The sequence below is a fragment of the Sturnira hondurensis genome, unplaced genomic scaffold (assembly GCF_014824575.4).
Source record: "Sturnira hondurensis isolate 20B ecotype Veracruz unplaced genomic scaffold, ASM1482457v3 Scaffold0003801, whole genome shotgun sequence".
Taxonomy (NCBI): Eukaryota; Metazoa; Chordata; class Mammalia; order Chiroptera; family Phyllostomidae; genus Sturnira; species Sturnira hondurensis.
In genome coordinates, this window is record NW_028076432.1 from 2,929,645 (window position 1) to 2,955,921 (window position 26,277).

The 26,277-nt window shown below is 37.1% G+C and overlaps 1 protein-coding gene across 1 annotated transcript in view; it reads right to left on the reverse strand.

Annotated features, from left to right (window-relative positions):
- The window catches only part of NAV3 (neuron navigator 3), a 364,273-nt gene that overhangs the window by 260,730 nt on the left and 77,266 nt on the right, over positions 1-26,277 (reverse strand). The window contains exons 2-3 of the mRNA XM_037042823.1: positions 6,319-6,436; positions 5,652-5,704 (exon numbers count right to left, since the gene is read on the reverse strand). Coding sequence (XP_036898718.1) covers positions 5,652-5,704; positions 6,319-6,436 — 171 coding nt within the window. The remainder of the gene's footprint in view (positions 1-5,651; positions 5,705-6,318; positions 6,437-26,277) is intronic.

Below are 26,277 nucleotides of genomic sequence, written 5' to 3' on the forward strand. Positions count from 1 at the left end.
ATTCCAGTGGCCATTGCCCTTTCCACATGACACACTTCTCCCAATGTCCTCGTGTTATTTCAATTGCTTCATTATAACTTCAAATTATTGGTTTACAGACAACCTTTAGAGACTAACTCAGCTTTGAAAATCAGCAACTATAACTATACATTTCCAAATACTAGTAGTTTATGACTAATTTTCCGAAGTTTGAACCTGTATGAAAAGAAGAAACTACAAAGTAGAGATTTAGCTTGGTATTTTTTTTTAGCAATCAGAGCTATATTTGTATAAAGCACTTGCCCACTGTGTTATCTTTTTCTAGCCATTCCAAGGGATGAACAGTTTCAAAAATGTCAGGGGATCATGTGAATGGACTATCTTAGTCATATTCCACTCCTCTGAGTCATAGTGCTAGGATCCTGCAGTATGCCATTTATAAAATTTTATTAAACCTTTCGGGCATTCCAATATTTTATCTCTTCCCTATTTGGTTAGAAACCTCATCTTAGCTTAACTAAATAGGTTTTTTAAAACAGCAGCAATTACAAGCAGTGGCTGGAAGAATTAAAACTTTAAAGGACAGAATGCTAGTAAAAGTACTGGATACTGTTACTACCAAGAATAATTTCACTGTCCAGATAACTATAAATGACTGTAATGGAATCAAGATGCCTATGAAATCCATATAGTAACTACTCCAGAAGCCATGACCCTGTGGTTCATGGAATCAGAGAATTAAGGTAAGACTGGAACCTAATCTTCCATCTTGTAGGAATAAAAAAGAAAAGAGTCAGAAGAACTCCAAGGATTCTTGTATCAGTAAGTTTTCAGTAACATAATGCGATAGCAAACAAGGTCAGAGGTTGTGGCTGAAAACAAGGAGCGACCAGGGTGAGGTAAGGAGAGCAGGCGGCGAAGAGGAAGGACCATCTGCGATCATATATGCTAGATCCTGAGCTAAAACACATAATCCATACTTGGTTCGCAACTATTTCACATAGTCAGACTTCCTAATCCCTCTCTGCATGTGCAAAGCTCCTTAAATATAATGGTCTATTTTAAAATAAAGAAAAATTTGTCTTCAAAACAGCTTTCCCCTGCGTGCTTTACATTTTTCTCTAAGAACCTCGCACTTGTGCCTGTGTCTTTCAAATAAATGTCGGGCATTTTTCTCCTGCTATTTTTAATCTGCTGGGCATTCTGGACATTCCTGATATTCATAGTTTACCAATTTATTTCCTCATGTAATCTCACCAAAGTTGTGGCATGCAGCATATATTTTGAATCCTGATACCACCCACCTAGAAATCACTTAACAGGTGCTGCCCATACTGGTAACTTCATCTTTAGACGCGGCTAAATATAGCGCTGAACACGCCCCTACAAACTAAGGTCTGTTTTCCAGGATGAGTTTAGCCTCAAGCTTGTTAGGGAAAGATAGCTATGACTTTAAAACTTGGAACAAATGTAAATCACAATCTCTTGATCATGGTGGTAATAAGTTGTTAAAAGGACAAGTTCATATTTTTTCTTAAATATGTATTCTTCTGGTCCATGTTACTTGAGAAATTATTTTTCTGCTTTCTTTACCTATTACTAGACACCTCTATGATTTATTTTTTCTTTCCATTATAATGTAACCATTAGAGAGCACATAGAAATAAGTGCAGTCATATTATCTAATACTTGAAATTGTTGTGATATCAATTTTAATTCCTTCAATCTCTATGTAACCCACTGCGAAATGCTCCCATCTTCATGCAATCATAACCCACATGACCCGGCACAAAGGAAAATGCGCCACCATCTTTTCCAGCATTCAATCTTCCACAGAGGCTTTACATTCTCTCCTTTGCCACCTGCTGTGGAACTTGGCGTCACCGCTTGTCTTCCTTTTCCCTGGTTCCTCCTCCTTTCTCCCTGCTGCCTCCTCTTCCTCTGCTACTCCGCCCCTTGCAAATACTCCCCACATCTTACCTGCTTCTCAAACTACATGTTTTTCTATTTTTTTCAACAGGAAACTCCTAGAAAGATTATTCAATACTTGGTGGCTATCTGCAGCCCTTAGTTGCTCCAGCACTCTACACAAGGCGTTAACATAAAGGCCCCAGATGCCTGTCTGATTACCAGAGCAAAGCTCCTCGTTCCGGTACACCAGCTAGCTGGCAATGCGGCGTTTGACAGCATCTGCCACATATGCTTATCTTACTTTGTCCCGTCTCACTTGGTTAGTTCAAGTACTACAGCTTAAGCTACCACAGTTATCCTAAGGATTAACAATCTGCATCTGTTGATCCCCTCTCTCTCAATAATGGGCCCACTCTCTCACCACTCTTTTCATGTTCTGACTCCTACACACCTGTTCATCACAAAAATACTGATATTCCCCAATGGGAGAACCTCAGCTCTCTCCCCTTCTGACATTACACAGACCTGTGAGATCACATCCTTGTCTGTGGCGTCCACCATTATCTATACACTTGGTACATTCTAACCAATACCTTACTCTGACCTTCAGAAACACATGTCTAATACCTGACATCACCTCTTGTTTGCTATTCCAACAGATACGTCAAACTCTGTTTGTCATCTTTCCGCCCTCCACATTTTAGCCTGTTTTCTCCCTCTGTTACTCATCTTGTTTAATGGTAACTAGTTACTCACTCAGGCCAAGAATTGAGGGACCACTTTATACTCTCTATACTCTTCATCTCTCACTTGAGGCCAACACATATTCTACAGTTCCCAGAACGCATCCAGGGTGATCTTTTTAATATTCCCATTAGATCATGCCACTTCCCAGCTCCAAGTCTTCCCAAGGCTCTCAAACCAACAGAAAATGGCCCACTCACCCCTTTCTTTTGTTCTGCCTGCTGAGGCTTCCATCGTCCCCTCCAAACACCTCTCACTGTGCTCAGCCCACATTGGGTCCTCTATCTGTTTCGGGGGCACACCAAAAGGATTTCTTCACAGTCCTTTCATTCTTGCCTATGCAACACTGTTGCTGTTATTTATTTAAATACTTCCTCCTGGGATCCTCAAGTGTCCCTATACCTGATACCCAAGGTGCTGACTTAATATCAGCTAAATAAGACTGCTGCAAGAATCCGTCAGTACATTTTAGAGTCGAACCCCAAGAGAACTTCTATTCTCTCAAGGCTTAAAAGAATTCAATAAAAGTTATCAAGTCTGAAATTTAAATCAAGACAATTCATGACTAGAAATAGTAGCTGACCTGATTTTATCTAACCTTGTGTTATTAAACACAAACAATAGCCAAAGGCCATAAAAGATCAGATATCTAAAAAATGCAGTCAAAGTAGTTCTGTGAGTAACAATAGCACTTGGTGTTCCTGACACAGTGCCTGTTGGCTGCCGTACAGTAATGAGCAAGGAAACATCCTGTGTAAAACAGGTAGATGAAATTCGTAAGTCTAGTCACGCTGTCACAACTCTCTTCCCTCTACTTTCTTACTCTGTTAAGATCTGGAATTTGGATTCATTAATGACATAGTGCCAATGCCAATTAAGAACAGAGGCAAAAATAATTCAACCAAAAAAGCTACATTTAAATAATGTGTATTCTTCTGAGCCAATTTTATTCAAAGTTCAACCACATCAGAAAAAGTTAGAATACACGTTATTCTTACTCAAACTCTGACTAATACTTTTTGGCTGGAAAAGGTACCTTTTCATAGCATTTACATTTATTAGGCTTTGTTTCTCCCTTTTTTTAGTTCATTTTTTATCAGAAGCAGAAATATCAACATAACATGCATACTAGATGTTAGATGACATTTGGGGGCTAATAAAAAGTAGGAAGTAATAAAAATTAATAGTCTGATACTCATGAGGATATTTTTACAGATTTATAGAATATTTGGTACAGATGTTTCAGATAAACATCCAAGGGCTGCATTTCTATCCAGTTATAAGCTGTGGAGGCTTTTGACTTTCTTCCTGTCATAAGTATTAGCTTGGTTGTTCATCGGATTCCTGTAATCAGAATCAAAATTGGAATGATAGGAAGAACATAAGAATTTTAGTATCTAACACCTTTATCTTATGTTTGAAATGATAGAAGCAAAACCAAAGTCATTAAGATTAAGAAACATAAGATATTATACTCAAAAACTATAGAAATTTTAATTGTTAAAGCCCTAAATTTTTTAGCAGGTGTTAATTCATGGATGTGCTCTTTGGAAAGTTTGTAGCAATACTATTCTGCATTTCCATATCAGTTTAGGTAGTAAAAACTGCCCATAACTATTCATCAGTATCATATCCTGATTGGGGATATCCTGATCACTTTGGAGATGAGAAAGATGAGGCTCAGAAAGGTTCCCTGTCTTGACCAGCACCACACAGCTGTCACTGTAACAGAGTGTGAAGGCACCATAAATGGACTTTCGGCAAAACCTCAGAAAACAACTATAATTAAAATTTCCATAGAGTCATGTTTGTGCCCAGAGTAATTAAATCAGGAAGTTTCCTCACACTTAAAATTTAAGTGTTTCACAGAGTTTTTTTCTTCATAGTGACTTTTTTTTTCACAACAGCTACTCAGAGTCATGACGTTGTACTAGGTCCTTAGAGCCCTTGTCAAACACACGCACATGCACACACACACACACACGTGCACACACACACAGGTGCTCTAGTTAATCACTTTAAAAATACATTCATTTTATTCTTTTGGATTTCAGTTTCCTCACATTAAGTAAAGTAGGTTAGCAGGTCAACAAAGTTCATTTTTTTCATTTTTCCAGTCTCTGACAATTAAGAACTCATAAACTTTAGATGAAATGTCTATTCTGTGCTAAAAAGAGTTTTGGAGGAAACCTCATACTGTGGATTTTAGCTATCATTCTTGACTATATCTTCTGATGTAAGTTCAGTTAAAGCATTTTCTATTTCCAGTTGTCCTACAATATTAAGTTGTGGCTATTTGATTAAGAAAGGAGTAAGTTTTTATTTCAGCAGTTTATCATCCTATTATCTTATTATAAAACTTAAAAGTTTTACCAGTTGGTATAGAAAAGAGAAGACTGAGGAAGACTGAAGAAGACCTCTAGATTGATGACTTTCTGGAAAAGGCTATGACTCATATGTCACAATTAGTCACTGCTCAGCAAACTTCCAACAGTGCCCTTAGAGCCACTTCCAACAGTGCTGAAGAATCCATGTGTTTTTATTGGACTTTGTAAAGAACAAACATAATATAAATGTGCATATATATATATACACCTATATAAATGTGCATTGGTATACATGTACATACACACACACACAGACATATATGAACGCAGGTGGTAAGTTGTTCTTCAAGTCAATTGTCCAGACAAAAAGTTTGGACTTTCAACTTAAAATTGAAAATGGGTTTTATTAGCACCAAGACTAGGGTTAAATTAAATTATTCGGACATCAAAATAAAAAAAGAAGTCAAGGATGTGATAAAAAAAACCTGGGGATATTTTATTCAGGAGTCATACATATTCAATTGTAATGCTATCTGTTGTTCATAAATTGCACCCCAAATACATATGATAGAATGTTTAAGAATGGTTTCTTCAGCAAGACACACAAAAGAATTTTCTAGTTCATTAACAAATGCAGTGAAATCTTGAAGTAAAGATAAGCATTACGTTTAGAATAAGTAAAATTCTTACCATCTGAGATTGACTCCTAGGACATCCATTGATATCTTCAACTTTTTCATTTGCTAAAGCCAAGAAATAAAATAAAAGAGAGGAAAAAAAGAATAATGCTTAAGCAACGAAGTGAAACGCAAGACTAAGGGGAAAAAACCCCAACACCAAGCAAAATGCTGCTGCTCCCTTCACTCTAGCTCCCAAGCCCTGTGACAAGAGGACACACTTGTTAGCAGCCACCACGTCCACACACACAAGTCAGGCAAATTAAAAGCAAAAAAAGTGAGTGAGAAGGAAGTTGCTGCTAATTCTTTAGCCTGTGCCAAATGACTGCTGACATGAAACTTCACAATTGTCCCTGCTGGGTCAGGATACAGTTTCAAGGAATCTCTGAGTATGTAAGTTGCTCTAGCTAATGAAATGCACACATGGGAGACATATGGTTTAATAAAACATTCATTTCTGACAATCCAGTGTATCAAAGATACAGTTCTAACCATTTAAAAGTATGGCCAAACTGCTTTTTCAAACATTCTCACAGAAACACTTTTTAATTAATTCATGGGAGAGCTACATTAATCTCAGAGACACAGGGACCAAATTTGTATGCACTTAACTTAAATTGTATTTCACAAAAAAGAGTGAGCAGAGACTTTCTAGGTTTCCCTCAGAGGGCAGGGCTTACCGATGACCTGGATGATCTCGGCTAGCAGCACTCCATCTGCAATGTCTTGTTGCAAGTCCTTGATCAGCCGCTTGTGGCCCGATTTTGCCAGGTAGTGGTTGGCCCAGTCGGTGTAAATCTATGGGACAGAGGGAAGGAAGAAGTGAGATGAGCTGAGGGGAAGAGAGGTAATAAAAACGCCTAAGACAAACGTTGGATTCCAAGGGAAGTTATTCTGAATCACATTCCAGTTCACAAAGTCAGAGCTCCAAAGGAAATAGTTGTAAAATAATTTTAAACAGCTCTTTCCTGCACTTATCTCTTGTTTCACAGGGAGATGATTCACTGTCTTTCAAAACCAGGGACCAGTCACTTGTGACACAGCAAAACTCCCTTCCTGGTTGACTCTTGTTTGGAAATCAGCTTGGGGTTCCACTCTCTTTCCCCTGGAAGGGAGCCACCTGGACTGATTTCCCCAGAAACCTTATTAGAAAAAACGTGTGTTTCTCTGAAAAGACTTTATTCAATTTGTCATATGTGATACCGTATGTGACAATGTTTTGGCATCACTGTAGGAAATAATTGCAAATGCCTAAGATACTTTATTTGGACCACCATCTTCCATGTCAGCCTCTTGAAATGTGTATATATAAGAGAATAGAAGCAAATGCAATTATTAGACAGGAATTACAATACAGAATTGAGGATATTTGGCAATTTGACATAGAGTAAAAGCAACTCTTTGATAACAGATTATGATATAAAGAAAAGATGAAACTGTTCAAAATTTCACAGAAATAAAATGTTACCATTTTTTCAAATGTAATAGGGCACCTACTGATGTAATCTAACTGAAAGGAAATAAATAAGTGTTCAGACATTTCAATTTCATAGGTGGCTTATATAAACATATCAGTAAGTTTATTGCAAGGCACACTACAATATGTAATGTAATAGAAGAACACAAAATGAGAATTGAGGAGGGAATAAAATAAGACATGTGCACATAAAAAAGTGTTAGAGAAGCACTGGAATTAGAACTGGGAACATAATGGAACCTGAACATAAGACGTGAAGAGAAGGGCCTTCCTCACAGAGGTTATGAGATATAGACCAACAGAGAGGAAAATAAGTCAAGGACATAAATCTATAATTAAAACAGGATTCTAAAACTAGGACAAATTAGACTGGAAAGGTAACTTCTATTCTAAATCATAAGAACTGCATGCCAAGCAAACTATAAATAAACACGCTTTTATATCTAGCAAAACCAATACACATTCTTTTGGAGATTTTATTTATTTATTTTTAGACAGAGCGGGAGGGAGAGAGGGAGAGAAACATCAATGTGTGGTTGCCTCTCATGTGCCCCCCCGCCCCCGCCCCCCCGGGGACCTGGCTTGCAACCCAGGCATGTGCTCTGACTGGGAAATGACCCAGCAAACCTTTGGTTTGCAGGCCAGTGCTCAATCCCCTGAGCCACACCAGCCAGGACCCAGTACACATATTTTTATAAGAATAAAATAAATCAGAAATGAAAGTCCACTTATAACTTTCAACCCCACCCATTTTTGAATAATTTAGTATAAATAATTCTAGAATTTTTCTAGAACATTATACTTTACCACATGACACCACATTACACACACACACACACACACACACACACACACTAGGATTTTAAGCCAAAGTTGGTTCAAATTTTATATATCATTCTGCATTTATCAACTTTTTATGTAGCAATCTTTCAATAAAACTTCTAAAACCATTTTCCATCATTATCTTTGATGTTCTATTACACATAAAATTGATACCTCTGTTGAAGGATATTTAATTTGATTAAGTATGTTTCAATTACATCTAAAGTTGTGAGAGACATCTTTATACACCTATCTTTGCACACTCATATGCTAATATTTTTCTAGGACCAAAATCTAAAAGTGGAACTACTATTTTTTAATGGATCCTAGCCACTAATATTCAAAAATACAAGAGAAGAAAGAGTGTTTATTTTACAAAATATGAAGTTGTACCTTAATGCATATGTAGTAGTGATTACGTTTCCTAAAAGGCCTAAACAATTGGAAGCATTCCATCGCATAAGAAAAGTATGTGAGAGCAAAGTTTTAGCTCCTTCCCTCATGCTCATGATCTTTATGTTGAAGATGCTAAAGTGTGAGAAAAATAACTTGTACAATTGCCTCCTGAATTAGAAAATAGGCACGTGATTTCTAGATGGACACTGTTACTTGATTGGTCTCCTCAATTAAGATTTTATTCTTCTTGTATTATTGTAAATTTTATCTTATAAGGATTTGTACTAGTTAGAATCCAGAACATTGAGTATTTCCCCTTTCCCTACACACCAATCAAAGGACAGCATTCGTTGTTTGGCCTCCTAGTAGAAACTTCAGGTTAACTCAGCCACAGGCAATGAGTTACAAGGGTCAGTTGACTGACTCTAAGGATGAAGAACATGTGTTTGGAGTCAGGCAGGCCTGGCTTGGAGGCCCCACAGACCAATTACCACCACTGGGACTGGGAACAAGTCATTCATCATTTCTAAACCTCAGAGTCCTCATTTGCAAAATCAAAATATTACTGCTTAGCCCTGGCTGGTGTAGCTCAGTGGATTGAGCGCAGGCCTGCGAACCACACGATCGCAGTTCGATTCCCAGTCAGGGCACATGCCTCGGTTGCAGGCCAATTCCCGGCGGGGGACACAAGAGAGGCAACCATACATTGATATTTCTCTCCCTCTCTCCTTTCCTTCCCCTCTAAAGATAAATAAATAAAATCTTTAAAAAAATACTACTGCTTACATTAGTGTGTCAGAACTAACCTAGCACTTGTATAGTACCTGTCACAGACTTAGCCCTGAAGAAACAATAAATGTATTATTATCATTATCACGGCATCTAGTGTTATTTGCTATGATGGCTTTCCCACAAATTTTTGTTAAAGTTATCATCTGGCAGAAGTTAAAAATTAGAGAGTACTGGCAGTAGAGACTGAAGAAATTGTACTCCTGGCTTCTGACATTACTCCTATCTCTGACTCCTCCTGACTTCTGACTCACTGCAGCCACAGATCTGCCCACTATCCAAACTCAGAGGAACAGGTCCAATTCTAAGGCTGCCAGGTTCTCGTCCAGACCTGCAATGCCTCCATTGAGACATCATCACCATAAAACGCCATAATGCAGAGACTTTGTTTTATGAAGGTGGTATATTATGGAACATACTTACTTAAATATACACAGAATGAAATATCTTAAAAAGGAAAACAAAACATGTTCCTTTTCCAACTGCATGTCCACAGTGCCTTAGCCTCTATCCAAATCCCTCCTGGGACTTAGGTGAGAAAACCGATGGGAAGCCAGCTGGTAAACTTCAAGACCTTGTGGAGAAAGCCTAGGATTTTTTACGGGACAATTTTTCCAGGAAATCACAAACGGAAGAGCTCTGCCTTGTTCAGGACCTCTAACATGTGAAACTGCTCAGGCAATAGCTCCGACTCCAGTCACAATCAAAGAAATCAATTCAGATTGCATGAATGAATACAAAATGAATCTCCATGAAACATAAGTCCTATGCAACTTATTCTAAAAAAATATGTAAAAGATACCTAAGACCTGTCAAGTGTATCAGTGCCTTCAAAAGATCTTATAATCTAGATAAGGAAATGTAAAATGATTTAAAAACTTGTAAATGTGTATTTCAAATATTACATAAATATATTTTTCTCTCATTTTTAATGTTTTTATTGTGTATACTCTTACAATAGTCCCAGTTTTCCCCCTTTCCACACCTTCCCCCAGCCCCTCTTCCCACAATCAATCCCCACACCGTTGTTCACAGCCACTGGTCCTTCCTGTATGCTCTCTGACTAATCCCTTCATCTTCTTTCATCCAGTCCCACCCTTCCCACTCCCATGTTACAACTGTCAGTCTGTTCCTTGTTTCTGTGCCTCTGATTCTATCTATTTTAGTCATCAGTTAATTTTATTTATTAGATTCCAGTTATAAGTGAGGTCATATGGTATTTGCCTTTCATCGACTGGCCTCTTTCACTTAGCATAGTAGTCTCCAGTTCCACGTATGCTGCTGCAAAAGGTAAGAATTCTTTCTTTTTCACTGCTGCGTAGTATTCCATTATGCAAATGTACCATAGCTTTATATACTCACTCATCTACTGATGGGCACTTGGGCTGTTTCCAAGTCATGGCTATTGTAAATAACACTGCTATGAACATATGGGTTCATACATTGTTTTGAATTTATGTTTCAGGATTCTTTGGCTATATACCCAGAAGTGGAATGGCTGGGTCAAAAGGCAGTTCCATTTTTTAATTTGTGATGTATCTCGATACTGTTTTCCAGAGAGGTGGCATCAGTCTTCATCCCCACCAATAGTGAACTAGGGTTCCCTTTTCTCCATATCCTCACAAGCATCTGTTGGCCATTCCAACAGGTGTGAGATGGTATCCCATTGTGGTTTTAATTTGTGCCCTTCTGATATCCAGTGATGTTGAGCACTTTTTCATGTCTATAGGCCATCTGTTTGTCCTTCTTGGAAAAGTCTCTATTGCCCATTTTTTAATTGGATTGTTTGTCTTCCTGGTGTTGAGTCATATGAGTTCTTTATATATTTTGGAGATCAAACCCTTGTCTAATTTATCACTGGTAAATATGTTCTCCCATACAGTTTGTTCCTTTTTCATTTTGTTCATGGTTTCTTTAGCTGTGCAGAAGCCTTTTAATTTCATGTACTCTCATTTGTTTATTTTTTCCTTTGTTTCCCTTGCCCCAAAAGATGGGTCAGCAAAAATATTATTACACATATCTCAAATTTTACTGCCTGTGTTTTCTTCTAGAACTTTTATGGTATCACTCATGACTTATATTTAAGTCATTTTTCCATTTCAAATTTATTTTGGTGTACGGTGTGAGTCGGTGGTAGTTTCATTTTTTTTGCATGTAGCTGTCCAATTCTCCCAATACCATTTATTGCCTCTTTTATCAAATATTAATTGATCATAAAAACATGGGTTTATTTCTGGGCTCTTTTATTCTGTCCCATTGACCTATATGTCTATTCTTATGTCCGTGCCAAACTGTTTTGATTAAAGTGGCCTTATAATATAGTTTGACATCAGGTATTGTGATTCCTCCTGCTTTGTTCTTCTTTCTCAAGATTGCCAAGGCTAGTCGGGGTCTTTTTTAATTCCATATAAATTTTTGGAACATTTGTTCTATATCTGTGAAATATGCCAATGGTATTTTAATAGGAATTGTGTTGAATCTATAGATTGCTTTGGGTAGTATGGACATTTTAATGATGTTAATTCTTCCAATCCATGAACACAGTATATTATTCCACTTATTTGTATCTTTTTCAATTTCTTTCTTAGTGTCCTGCAGTTTTCCAAATACAGGCCTTTTACCTCCTTGGTTAAATTTATTCCTAGTTACCTCATTTTTTTTAGTTGCAATAGTAAAAGTGGGATTATTTTCTTAGTTTATCTTTCTGATGGTTCATTATTAATGTATGGAAATGCCATTGATTTCTGAGTATTGATTTTGTATCCTGCTCCTTTGCCAAATTCATTTATTCTAGTAGCTTTTTGTTACAGCCTACAGGGTTTTCTATGTACACTATCATGTCATCTGGGTATAATTACAGTTTTTCCTCCTTTCCAATTTAGATGCCTTTTATTTTTCCTTCCTGTCTGATTGCTGTGACTAAGACTTCCAGTGCTATGTTGAATAAGGCCATTATTAATCTAATTCCTAACCCAGGTAAAGACACAACAAAGAAAGAAAACCATAGGCCAATATCTCTGATGCACATTGATGCTAAAAACCTCAACAAAAATACCAGCAAATTGGATCCAGCAACACATTAAAAAGATCATGTTTCATGATCACATGGGATTTATTCCTAGGATGCAAGGTTGATACAAATTCACAAATCAATGAACGTGATATATTACATAAAATGAAAGTAAAAAAAATCACATGATCATATCAACAGATGTAGAAAAAGCATTTAATAAAATCCAGCACCCATTTATGATAAAACTCTTAGCAAAGTGAGAACAGAGGGATAATGCCTCAACATAATAAAGGCCATATATGATAAACCCATAGCCAACATCATACTCAATGGGCAAAAACTAAAAGTGTTTCCTCTAAGATCAGGAACAACACAGGGGTGTCCACTTTTGCTATAATTTCCATCTTTTAAAAAATCAAAATAAGTAAATTATAAAAAGTGAAAATATAAGGTGTATCTTTAATGAAACAGTCATCAAAGGACACACACAATATGAATGTATTTAAAACTCTTTAGTAAATGTAATATTTTGATGAGAGAGGATGCAAACAACCTTATCAACTGTCATTCAAATCTATTCAAATTAATACAACAGAATAATGAAATCACATCTGGATTTTGGATTTGAACTCCAAAGTTGTCCTTGGTTCATTTCCACAAAAGATATTAATCACAGTATTTAACTTCTGGGCTTCAGTTAAATAAGCTGAAAAATGTGAAATAACGTATTTTGTAGGATTATGGTAAGAATTATAGGCTTTTGAATGAAGAAATTGAAATAATTGGGAACAATAAAAAATAAATGATATATCAATGTTTAGTATTTTCTGTAACAGTGTTAATGAGCATCTTAGTCTTCAAGGTACTGGCCAGTTTTCCTCAATCATTTTAACTGCAATATTATGAATATAAATGCTATCTCAATCATTATAATTCAGTAAATTCAGAAGAATTAAGACTACATTTACCAAATGGCTACTTATAAATTCTAGCATAATTGTATACAAAATAATTAATTTACAGTAATTAAAAATAATAAAGATAAAAGGTACCATGAGATATTTTATATGCCAATCTATCAGCATAAATTTTAGGGACTATTAGACAATGGCACATATTCTTCAAGTATCATTCTTTTTAAAAATGTTTTTATTTATTGATATTGGAGGAAGGGAGAGAGGGGGAGAGAGACATGAACTTGTTGTTCCACTTATTGATGCACTCACTGGTTACTTCTTGTGTGTGCCCTGACTGGGGATCAAACCCACGACCTTGGCATATCAGGAGGACACCCTAATCAACTGGCCAGGGCTAGGGTCATTCCATATTGTTGAAATTTCTGCTCTGCAACTTAATACCCATTGATCGAACATTTGTTTTCTCTTAGTGCCAGCGTTTTCTCAGCTGTGAAATGGCAACAGTATTACCTATGAATGGGATTATTGTGAGGATTGAACGAATTTATATTTTTGGAACGTGGCCTTTCACTTAATAACAAAAGTTACATTTTCATTTACAACTGCATTTGTCTGTTTAGATTTGTAGCCACGAATTATTTGCTTGGAACATAATGACATGTATTTTCATATTGGGGACAGGAAATTTTTAGATGCACAAAAACAGATCTAATGTAAGCTGATGGGGGGAAAGGATTTGCTGTGCTAACTACAGTTTGTTCTAATTTTCTCACCTGCAGTTTCCTTATAAAAAAAAAACAAAACTGAGGTCCTAACACAAACTGTGGCACGCATAATCAAAGCAAATAAGCCAACACTGACTGAGCAGCACTGCTCTGGGTACTATGGGCAAAGTCCAAAAGGATAAGGCATGTGGTTTGTCCATGAGGAGGGGGTGGGAGCGAGTAGGGAACAGGTGAGCCAATTTTGAGAACACACAAGGTGTTCTCTGCAATGACGATTACCTACTCCCTTCCTCGTCTTGCCTACCAGGTGGCATTCTGGCTACCTCTTTCTTTATCCAAATCACCACTCCCCACTCTCTTCGGAAGACTCCTCAGCATTCATGGGAGGCCATATGTGTCCCTCTCTAATCCTGCACCCCACTCCGCATGCACTGAATGCTTTGTTTCCTGAGTCGCTATTCCTTCTCCAACTTTAAGTGTGAGAATCATCCTGGGCAATTTCATCATCAGTGTGGACAATCCAACAGATACTCTGCCAGAAATTAAAAATAGCAAAGAACCATTTACTCTATCATAAGATCATTAATAGCCAACGTGCAATTAATGTGGGAGAATTTGGCAGAATATGGCAGTTTGTAAATTTGAGAAAGGATTTGGATATTATAATTATATAGCATAATTTTGGCAATAATTTAAATCTTATTTCACTTAACTTCAATTGCATTTTCATTGCTACTAGCAGCATGAAAAAAAGGGTCTATATAGTGTTCTTCCTCCAAGGTACAATGTCTACTAAAAACTGTGTTAAGAGTGAGGCACTGTTGTAAACACGTTAAAAGGGTTAACTCACTCAATCCTCAAAGCTTCATTAAGAAGGTACTATTACTTCATTTTAGAGACAGGAATCTCGAAACAGAGAGGCGAAGTATTTTTCCCAAGTCACAACAGCTGCACGGAACCCAGATGTTCTGGCTCAGAAGCTGTACCCTGAGCTCCCACAAAAGAAAATGTTTCATTTATGAGCCTTCCCTAATTCCAGCCTCCTATAGTTATTTCCATTGCATCTGACACCCACTCCAAAATGTAAGCAAAATGGTTGGTTTGAGTGCTGCGACACCTGGCATTGATCCAGTGCTCTACGGGGAATGCATCCTAACAGCTTGCAAAACTCCAATAATGCAGGTGACAACATGAGGTAAAATCTGGACAGTAAACTCTGCCAACAAGTACTTTAGGAAAACAGCTAAGAGAACTTTTTATTCCCATAATTTTCCAAGGGTAATAAAGGCATACTTGATATTTTTACCTTCTTTTTATCTCAATCTGATAATTGATGTAAATAGAGCAAATAAATTTAAGGTAAATATTAGCAACCATTCTTCAAAGACCAAATAATATGGCAGAAATTATGTATAGAAATATAATGTTAATAAAACACAAGTTTAAAAGAGAATAAATATGTGTAACTTTCAGCATTTCAGTTTCTGAGCTTCTGACCCGGATTTTTCCACTCACATGCCGATAATTAGCAGCGAAGAACTGACTGATAGAAACATCTAGTGTAAACCAGCGGTTCTCAAAGTATGTCCCTGGACTAATAGCACCTGAGTTACCTGGGAATGGTTACCAATGCAAATTATCAAACTCTGGAGGTGGAGCCAACAACTTGAGATTTAACAAGCCTCCCTCTCAGTGATTCTGATGTATGCTAATGTGTGAGAACTACTGGCATAGACCAGTGCTATTCACAAATAAAAAATGGTTTCATTTCTAACACTTCAAACTGTATTTCAGTGTAAAGAGAATGTCATTTCAGTGTAAGGAAAAGATAACAAAAGAACAGTGGCCTATACAGTGTCTACCGTTACCTCCTAAACTCCTCCTGCTACCAGGGAAACACAATGAGCCCACAATATACTGATTTGAAGAGTTATTTGCAAATATTTTCTTCCTGTATTTTAAATATTTTAAATGATTAGTGATTTAAGAAATCACTAAAGTTGGGCATCTCAAAGTATTCTCAAGATAGAAAATCACGTATTTATCTGTTTACAAAGAGGTGAGTAAGGAGTAGATTACATTTACTTTGCCTAAAGGCAGAGAGCTTGGAAGCTGAGAGAAAACACACTTCCCGCTGTGCTAAGAAGCAGCATCGAAAAGTAATGGGAATAAAAGAACTACTAACACATCACCTAGTCATTGACAGGGGGGGGAACAACTTTTCAAAATCTGTGTTTTCTTGCCATATTTCTTTCCTTTTTATTACATGAACTCTAGGCAAGCACAACACTATTTGGAAGATTCTGTTCATTCCCACTAGAGCTCACCCTATTTTCATAAATATTTGAAACTTTTCAAGCTATCATAAATTGTAATGACATACACCACACATATGTACATACATGTCACATGGTAAGAGCTGGTGCCTAGCTTGTTAAGGACATTTTGAAAATCCAAAATATATTTCAATCAGACAATTATTCATCACCTTCCTGCAGGTGGATTCTCTTCAGTGACATGCTATAGCTCCAAACCGCCACGGGTAGGGGCTAGAGCCACATAACTAACTGCAAGACCTGCAGCCAATTCTGGCTGCTTCTGTGTAGCTTTGTTACACTGCAAAGTCAAACTGCTCCTGTACAGAGCTTGACCGCTAAAAGAAAACCAAGACTTTAAAAGTCATCTTAACAGCCACCTTAAAAAATCCCCAAATTTCATCCTGAAATCCATTCATTTTAAATGTACCCCAATCGCTAGACTGCTAAATATTCTATTTGAATCCCTTATAAATTATTGGATATTAAATAAAATGAAAAATGTTTTAAATGGAAAAATGCAGAATACTCACTGTACTTTCCCATTGTTTTCATATACCAATATAAGGTGGCAAATAAAAGCCAAAGATTTTAAATTGACCAATATTTAAAATTCAAGCCTCCAAACCAAATTTTGCGGTCTGTTCCCTTCCAAACCTATTCCTGTGATCGAAGTCATTCCTCGAGAGCTGTGTGTATGAAACATGGTCGAAAACACTTGTCCAACAAGGAACAGTTAGGAAATAAAACTTCTCGCTAAACAGGGAAGTTGATCTCAGTTGATGTAGTTGTTCCCCAATTCCCAAACCCTCTAAAAAAAGAGTTAAAATTTTGAGGGGTTTCAGAAGTGGGGACAGAAGTCAGAGAATCTGGGCTCCATTCCTAGTGCTACCACTGACTACCAGATCCTGAGTTTCCTCCTGTTTGATGCAGGGATTGCATCCTTATCTACCCTGCCTACCTCGCAGGATCGTTGTGAGGATTAACTGTAATGGGAAACATTCGCATAGACAAGATGTATTATACAGGATAAGGCATCACTACTGTAATCAATGAAACGTGCTACCCATGAATTACACTAACATATTTGCCCCAAACAAACAGACGATAATTTCAAATAACTATTGCAGGTGCATATTGAGGTCAACTACTTTTTGCTTTTTTAATTTCATTAACAAGCCATGGAAACCAATTTATTTCCATAAAATATGCTTATCTTAAATTTCTCCTTAGTCCATGTCTGATGTATATTACCTACTCTATACTAAGGAAGGTTATAGATACATCAGCTATGTATATTGACAATGGATGAGTTTTTACTTTTTCGGGAAGAGTTGACCCAACCAGAGATGCACTTCTAGCTGCTTCATGACTGGAAGACCCCTACTCACACCCGGTGCCTAAGAACCTATTACATTCTAGCTGTTTTTTGCCAAAATTGGTTCTCTCCCATCCATGGGCTAGAATATCCTCCAGCAAACAGATTCTTGCACAGGTACTTGATTTCGGCTCTCCTTTCTTTCATTTAGGTGGAGCAATGTGGACCAGTTCTCACCACCAGAATGTGAGCTAAAGTGATATCCATCTCTTCCAAGCCTGGTCTATAAAAATATCCCATACCCTACTCTCCATCCTTTTTACTCCTGGGCAGCTGGAACACGGAAGCCACATGATGAAAGTGGCAGAACTTTCATCAGTATGAGTTCCTGAGTGACTACGAAAAACAGAGCATCCCCAGTCTACACCCACCAACCAGGAAATGCCTCAGACTGTGTGACAGGAATAAACAGCTACTGTGCCGAGCCCCTGAAACCTAGGAGTGTTACTGCTGCTGTTGATTTAAATTACAGAGACACTCTTCGCAGCCCAAGACTCTTCACAAAACAACTCTCCTATGTCTAAGAATTCAGTTAGGAGTCCAACAGAGGACTCACATCCATTCCCAACACTCTGGTTTCCCATCCAGAGACCACTGCCCTGTACGACACAATCCTTACTGGGGCCTTTCTCCTCATTCCTGACTATCTTTGCATTAAGTGATTTAGTGTACATCTTAAATACTTGTTATGAGCTCTTCATCACTACAAACCCCCTCCCCTCTGAAGGTCTGAGCTTGGATCCTCAGCAGTCCAAGTAGATTCGTTACTACTGGTCCTGGGGTGGGAGTGTAGGCATAGGTTGGTCAAATCTTTCCATAGCTGGGATTGTTGGAATTTGTATACTATTTTGGTGTTTTTTTTCAATAAATAATGATAAAATAGGATTAAATGTTAAACATATCTACTATCCTAATTTCACTTTACAATTTACAAACGGGTCATCTCATTGGTTCCTCTTCAGTTGATACAATAGGTGTCATAATCACAGTCCTACTTTATACACCTACGGAAGAGGTAATAATATGGGATTAGCTGCACTGTCCAAGCAACTGTTACTTATGGCACAGTTTCAGTGGCAATGGTGGTTCCAAATTTCAGTACAATACACACTTAAATTTTGGGAAGATGATCAATTTCTAAATCCATCAAGAGCATCTTTTCTAGTTTAGCTGTGACATTTGTGCATGTGTGTGTGTGCAATTAAATTTTATGGCTTATAAAGTATGTAAAAACATAAACAATGGTTTTTAAAATTCAGAATTATTCACTATCATAATTTAGTTAGTAGAATTTTTGAGTAATAGAAAACATATTTTTTTATTTCTCAAATTGGCTCTAGGCTTGCCATATACTCCTGCGACATTCCTTTATTCTCTTTTTTTTAAAGATTTTATTTATTTATTTTTAGAGAGAGGGGAAGGGAGGTAGAGAGGGAAAGAAACTTTCCATGTGTGGCTGCCTCTCAAGTAGCCCCCCCTTAGAGACCTGGCCTGCAACCCAGGCATGTGCCCTGACTGGGAATCGAACTGGTGACCCTTTGGTTCGCAGCCTGTGCTCAATCCACTGAGCTACACCAGCCAGGGCCCTTTCTTCTCTTTTATGTGCCATGACATGGCCAGTTATAATATTAACTGTATTATTAAAAATCAGAAATACTATAAATATCAAATATCAGGAAATGTAGTTAAATATAATTATTCATACCATGAAATATTAAGTAGCCATAAAAATAAAATTATGATATTTGTATAGGAAAATGAAAAAGTATGATGCAAAAATAAGAATATAAAAGAATCTTGGCTCTGGCTGGTGTAGCTCAGTAGACTGAGCATGGGCCTGTGAAGCAAAGGGTGGCTGGTTTGGTTCCCGGTCAGGGTACATGCCTGGGTTGCAGGCCAGGTCCCCATTAGGGGACACATAAGAGGCAACCACACATTGATGGTTCTCTCCCCCTTCCCCTCTCTCTAAAAATAAATAAAAATAATTTTTAAAAAAAGAATCTTGAGATGTGCATATAAAAAATACTAGAAGCAAATGCAGGGCATAACAATGATCTGTAATGAGAGTGATATAATTTATAGGTATTTTTTCTGTTAAAATTTTTCTATAATATATTGTCACATAATTAAAATTTATTTCAAAGCATTATGGTACAGGCATTTTTTTAAAAAATATACAGAACACTCAAAAAACAATTTTTGGTGTTCTAGGAAAAAAGATGCTGTGAGGCTTTGGACTCTAATCAATAATATGAACATTCTTTATTATTTATTGTCCCAAAAGAGAGATTCACAGGTAAGAGGGGTGTGGGCCACACTTAGGTTGACAGACACATGTCAAGAGGACAAGAGAAGCTGGACAAAGGTAAGGGCAAAAACTGACTCGTGGTCCGAAAGAGGAAAACACTTCGGGGGTGTCCTATTCAGGTCAGAAAGTGCGGCCAGCCCTTGTGAAGCCAGGTGGGCTGGGGTGGAGGGCACATGGGAATTACAAAAGGCAGAATTAACACAGATGAGGGGTTTTCCCAGAAGTAGAAGAACTGAGGTGGGTGAGTAACTAAAAGATCAAGAGGTCAGAAAAGAAAAGAAGGACGTTCACTGGAGCCCAGTGACTGGAAAAGCAATTAGGAGACTGGATACAAAGCTTTAGTTCACAGTTCAGAGATTGTAAAGCACAGTGGCAGGAACTCTCCCAGGGCAGCTGTTCTGGCCTCTTCAGGGAGAGCAGGTAGTTTGGAACTAATGGCTGAATTAAGGAATATCTTCACGGCTGGTAGGGGCAGTACCTTCCTTCAGGCCAGAGATTTTCAACCCATGTGCCGCGAGAAGTTTTAAAACATGCAGTACCTGACTATTGGGGTCAGGAGACCTCACCTCTTTTTCCTTTAGACTATCAAATAAAGAAATGACAACGGCCAACACAGCAATAGCCATTCAGTGTGAATGAATCAAAATTACACCTATTTTTGGTCAGATCAGAAACAAAAAAATAATATATGTTTGGTGTACCGCAGAATATTAGTAATTAGTTTATGTGTCATGACATTTAAAAAAAGGTAGAAAGTCACTGCATTAAGCAAAATTTGATCAGAAGCTCCTGCACTCCAAGGTCACTGACACAAAGATTCAGAGGTGGAGCTCTGATCTAATAGCCGGAGTTCCCATTAGCGTTTACTACATGTGCCGGGTACCTGAAGAGTATTATTTCATCTACCCTCCAAAAGACTCCATGAATGGGTAGGAGTTGCTGTACTCATTTTATATAGAAGACAACTGAGGATCAGATCAGGTCCCTAATTTGCTCAAAATCAATAAACAGCAAGTCACAGACTGAGGTTTGACATTGCTTCTCTTTCTCTTTAATACCTATATATTTTCAATGACACCATACTCTCTTCTCTGTCAGTATAAACAGTAAAAATAGTTACATTAAATTTTTAAGCTATTTGTCCTTGTACTGCTTTATAAACACCCATAAAATAACTGCTTTCCGTAAGAACATGTCACTTTAACCCTATGTGTTCCCGTAGATTTTTCCTTTTTTTTCACATTAGAAGGCTCATGTTAATGCCAAGGAAAATGTATTTAGCTATGAAAAAAAAAATTTAGACACTATTTCCCAAGTCAGTTCCAAGCTGCAGCTCTTCACAGCACTGTTTTGTGATTCGAATATATCTGGGTTAATAATATCACAATTTGTTGGTTACAGGTTGCAGGCTGTAGTGAGTATAGTGTGTATAGTGTGTTATACACACTATAGTGTGTATAGTATGGCTAATTGCGTGGTACAGGATTATCAAGTACATTACGCCACATGGCTACAGTTCCCTGCCAGTTCTAACAGCAACAGAAATAAAATACTGGTCTTCATTTCTGTGACTCCACTATTTTACTGTTGCTATTATGGACTTGGCAGAAGAACATTTATTAACCTCTAAAATTCCAAATTAAAATTTGAATAAAAATTAGTACTTATAAAATTCTATGTCTTAAAGATGCATGTCCTCAGTTACTAGGTTTACAAAAACAACAATGTAATTCGCATTTTTTCAAACTAGTCTAAATTTAAGGTTAGGTCTTTCAAAATGTGTGTTAAATATTTCACAGACCTCTAGCCTTAAATTTTAGCTGATCCACTGGTGGTTGCGCCCTGAGAATGGGTCCTTTCCACCTTCTTATAATGAAATAAGTAGAAGCCTACCCTTCTAACCAAGATTCTCTACTCAAATATCTATAGCCCTACCATTCTGAGCTTTGTTGGCAAGAATATAGGCAGATAATCCCTAAGAACTAGAATGGTTAATTTTTAACATCACCCACAAGGCAAAACAGTCATTAATATTACTTTATTCTTTGATAAACTTCTCTTTCCCAAAGCAAGAAGCATCTCAAGTATAATTTTAAAAATCTATATGTTATTTTTTCTGACAAACATTGATGGTCAACATTCGGATGTATGTTTACAGATCAAGAGGAAAGAGATGGCACATATTTGGCGACTTGAGCTAGAAGGCATGAAGTACTGGTACGTAAAATTAAATTCAAACATTTGTGTTTGTCTTCCAGATGTCTAACAGATGTCTTTCTTTCTAAGTTTCACCATACATATTTCTCTAAAACCTTAATTTTACAAAATACTAAATTAATTGTGCTTTTGAAAAACACAATGATTTATTTTGTTCTATGAAATTAAAAGTAACAAGGTCAGTTAGGACTTAATTCATTTTACAGTTTTTGTGCTTTTTATCATGTGCTTCTTAAATCTGTTTTTTTATCTTCATGTTAATTATTAAACCATTCTTAAAACAAAATCCGTTTTTGAGACAAATGTGCTAAAATTGAATAAAGGTGAGCTGAATAAAGTCACAGAGAAAATTAAGTACAATATATAGTATGGTATTGTTTACTCAAATATTAATTGTGAGTTTTAAAAGTGTTGATTACACATACTTGAGTAAGAGTAGCAATAATAATAAAATGTATGAGCTTTTACTATGTCAGGCACTGTGCTATGTTCTACAGAGGTATAATTAATGCAATTCTTAGAACAACATTAAAGAAAGTGTTATTATTTCTTCTTCTTCTTCTTTTTTATAGTAAGGACACTAAGCTTTAGAGATTCTAAGGAATTTGCCAAAGGTCACACCCACAGGAAAGTGGCTAAACCCGGACTATTAACTCTGCCTAACAAACCCTGGAGCTCTGACACTATGCTCTAGGTTACATGCTTATGATGGATATTGGTTAAAATCGTGGTAAGTTCTAATCCTGCTGCATTTACAGTGTCATTTCCAAAACCACAGTATAAATTGTTATACAGTACTCTATAGAAATCATGGGTTGTTCCCTTCAAATTTGAACCACAAAGCCCCAACAATGACAAAAGGCTACCAAAATGACCAGCTCAATTACGTTTTCATCACACTCACTAAAAAGTGGCCCTTTGAGAGTCAGAATTCCATTGATCTGATGGAATATAAAGCAAAGGGAATATAATTGCCATTGAGAACATTGTACAAACAGATTGCCTCAGTGAACACACATCTATTCTCATAAGAAAACAGATGTTTACTAAATTAATATGATTGATTTTGCCTTGAAAAAGATGTCCTTCAGTGGTTGCTAGGTAACATCCTCTAATTTAAGAAACAGGTTAAATTACAGACTTTGAGATCTTTTTCTTAATTATGTATGTTGGTCAAACAGGGTGGTAATGAAGAAAGGCACAAAGCAATGGCTTAATTTGACATGATATGTCCCTTGCTGTGATATATTCCCATTTCCACTTATACAGGGTTGTAATAGTGCTTCATGAACATTTGTAGAAGGTGAGCTGGACCCCAGATTTTGAAACTCATGACCCAATAGTTGAGGTTTCCTCTCCCACCTACAATCTAACAGTTGAAATCTAATTTAAAAACATTCATGTGGGCCTTTTAATAAGTAAGTTATAAATACACCAATTTACATATGTTTACTTTATTTGGTATGACCAATGTTTCTTTTTCTTTATTTTTATTTTTTAGAGAGCGGGAAAGGGAGGGAGAGAAACACTGATTGGTTGCATCTTGTACGTTCTCCAACACAGCACCACACCCACAACCCAGGCAGGTGACCTTTCACTTTGTGCCATGATACCCAGCAAACAGAGCCACACCAGTTAGGGCTGGTGTGACCGCTGTTTTCAACTCATGTTTCATGTTTCAACACTGTTTTCAACTCATGTGGATGACTGGTCAAGATTTAGCTTGAAGCTAAAGAAATATTTGACCACACTTTGACCCTTGCCTCAGACTAATCCATGATTAAAAGCATTCTCTCCATGCATCCATTTCTTTTTTGCCAACGGACACCAAATACTGGTGTGCTTATTGTCTTTCTGTGGTATTCATACTCATTTCAAACCTAAGTTTATCTTCCCTTTTCAATCACAAAAGATTCCAATTCTTCCTCTATCTTGTCTTTGAAAGTGTTCTTCTCTAATCCCTCCAAACCAGCTCTCTGGTCCATTCTTCATCCTTTCTTGAATGAATCACCTAGCCAGCTGCATATATTTTCTGTGGTAGTTCGATAACGGCCACTCCCTTTGGATACAAAAAGCCACTGTCCAAAGATCAGCCAGAAAAACAGAAAACACTAAAGGTGTTTTACATTTTTTAAAAAAGTGTTTATCTGTAGCCATTGATTTAAATGATGGAACAGCCAAGGACAAACGAGGAAAGTTTAACCCAGATTTTAGCAAGAGCAGGAAGCCACGGCTATCACTCCTACCATAAGAGGGGAAAGGGGTGTGTGGCTGCGGAATTCAGGAAGCCAGACTGAAGTCGGGGGCCAGAGCTGGCAGGGCCTGAGGCCACAGAGGGGACCCGCCCACTACACGAAAGGCCAACCTAAGCCCCCAAAGCACTTATACATTAAAATACCTTTTAATACAACAACAACAAAAGATATTAGGTACATTTTTTACTTTAGACTTTTGTTAAAATGTACACTAAAACTATAGGAAACCTGCCCTTCCTGACTAAGGCCTAACAGCCTGCACTGTGTTTTTAACTGAATCTCCTCACCGCCGGTGCCTCTTTTAGTAGAAGTGATCATTCCTCCTCCTTCACTTCTGAGCCTTGGAGTTGAAGGAGCAGGACTTTCTCAAGATGAAACCAGATAAGGGCTTCAGTCTCTCCCTTCAAAACAGTCTCTGGATTTATTCTTTCCTTTCCCCTTAATAAAATATTGAACTAGATATATACATTTTGTAATGATTTTCAAATAATAAACATTCCTTTGTCTCAGCATTTTAAAAAATGGTGTCATCTACATCTCATGTAACTCCAGGTCACTGCATTCACTGTTCCCTATGCTTATAATGTTCTTCTATAGGTAAATCCTTCACTTAACCATTCATTTCTCCACTTAACCATTCCATTCATGTCTCTGCTCAAACGTCACCATCTCAGGGAGGCTTTCCTTAATTTCTTGAGGAGATATTCTCCCCTTACTGCAATTCTATCACCGTCTAATCCCATATGTTGCTTTATTTTCTTCAAGTGCTTATCACAGCTGATACACTACAGATTTGTCTCCCAATTACCTCCATACCCTCATCAGAATCTAAGCTTCATGTCGCTCAGCACTCTGTCTTGTTCATTGCTGTGTCTCCAGTGGCTTGGACAAGGTCTAGCCCATAGGAAATTCTCAATATGTATTGATGAGATAAAATTGAATGGGCAATTAATGAGCGCACATAGCAAAGGTTTTTACCAATTTACAACTTGCTTGTCTTTACTGCTCTAAGAAAGAAGATAATATTGTAGTCAATTTAATTCTTTTTCTGAGATAAAGTGATTATATTCAAAGCTCACAGAAAATTCACTCTTCTGATCCTGAAAAAAATTTGCAGATATAAAATGGCAAAAATTACATCAAAAGTAGCAAGGAATACACTATCCAGTTAAAATACTGGATTCTGGTTAGAAGACCTTTTCTTTCTTTTAACATAAAGAGACCCAGTATGAAATCCCTGGCTTGAATTCCTGTTTTTGTCAAACATTCAACAGTAACTGATAATCTGTGCATCTGTTATTTATCTGACAAATCTCCAGAGGGCCATAAAAGTGGAAATTTCAGAGAAGCCCTACACAAACTCCACACGTTATGCAATGCCAGGAAGAGTTTTTAACCATTCTATAAATGTTAGGTTTCATTAAATCATTCACACAAACGGCCACTACTGGTGCCTCTTTCTACATAAAATACGTAACGTGAAGATCTAGGATGTGTCCACAGTTGTATTTGAAAACAAAAATGAGTTAATATTGAAATGAAGCCACTTCACTCTGGGAGGAGGCAAAAGTCAAGGAAAATTTGCAGCTGGTCAGGAAGCAAATTCAGGGTGGAGAACTTTTTGCAGAGCTCGGGAAGAGAGGAGGATTGGAAGGCATGAAGGAAGAAGACATTTAGGTTTTGTTAGGGTGTTTCCGAGATTCAGACAGCTGGAATCAAAAGATGGAACATATCTCTTACACAAAGTTTATGAAACTAAACTGCATGATCCTCAGAAATTAAAGAGCTACATTTGGCTTGGATTTTTAAAAGCAATTTAAATGGTTATTTTGTAAATAATATATATGCTGTGACCCAGGCATTAGGCATAAAATGAAAATACCAGATTATAAAATAAAGCACCTATGTATTTCTTAACCCAGTAAAGACTTATAGTTTATTATTTTGCATAGAAAATGTTTGTTTTCTGAATGAAAATAGATACCTAAAAATTGCTTCTTATAAGCTATTTGACATTCACTTTAGTC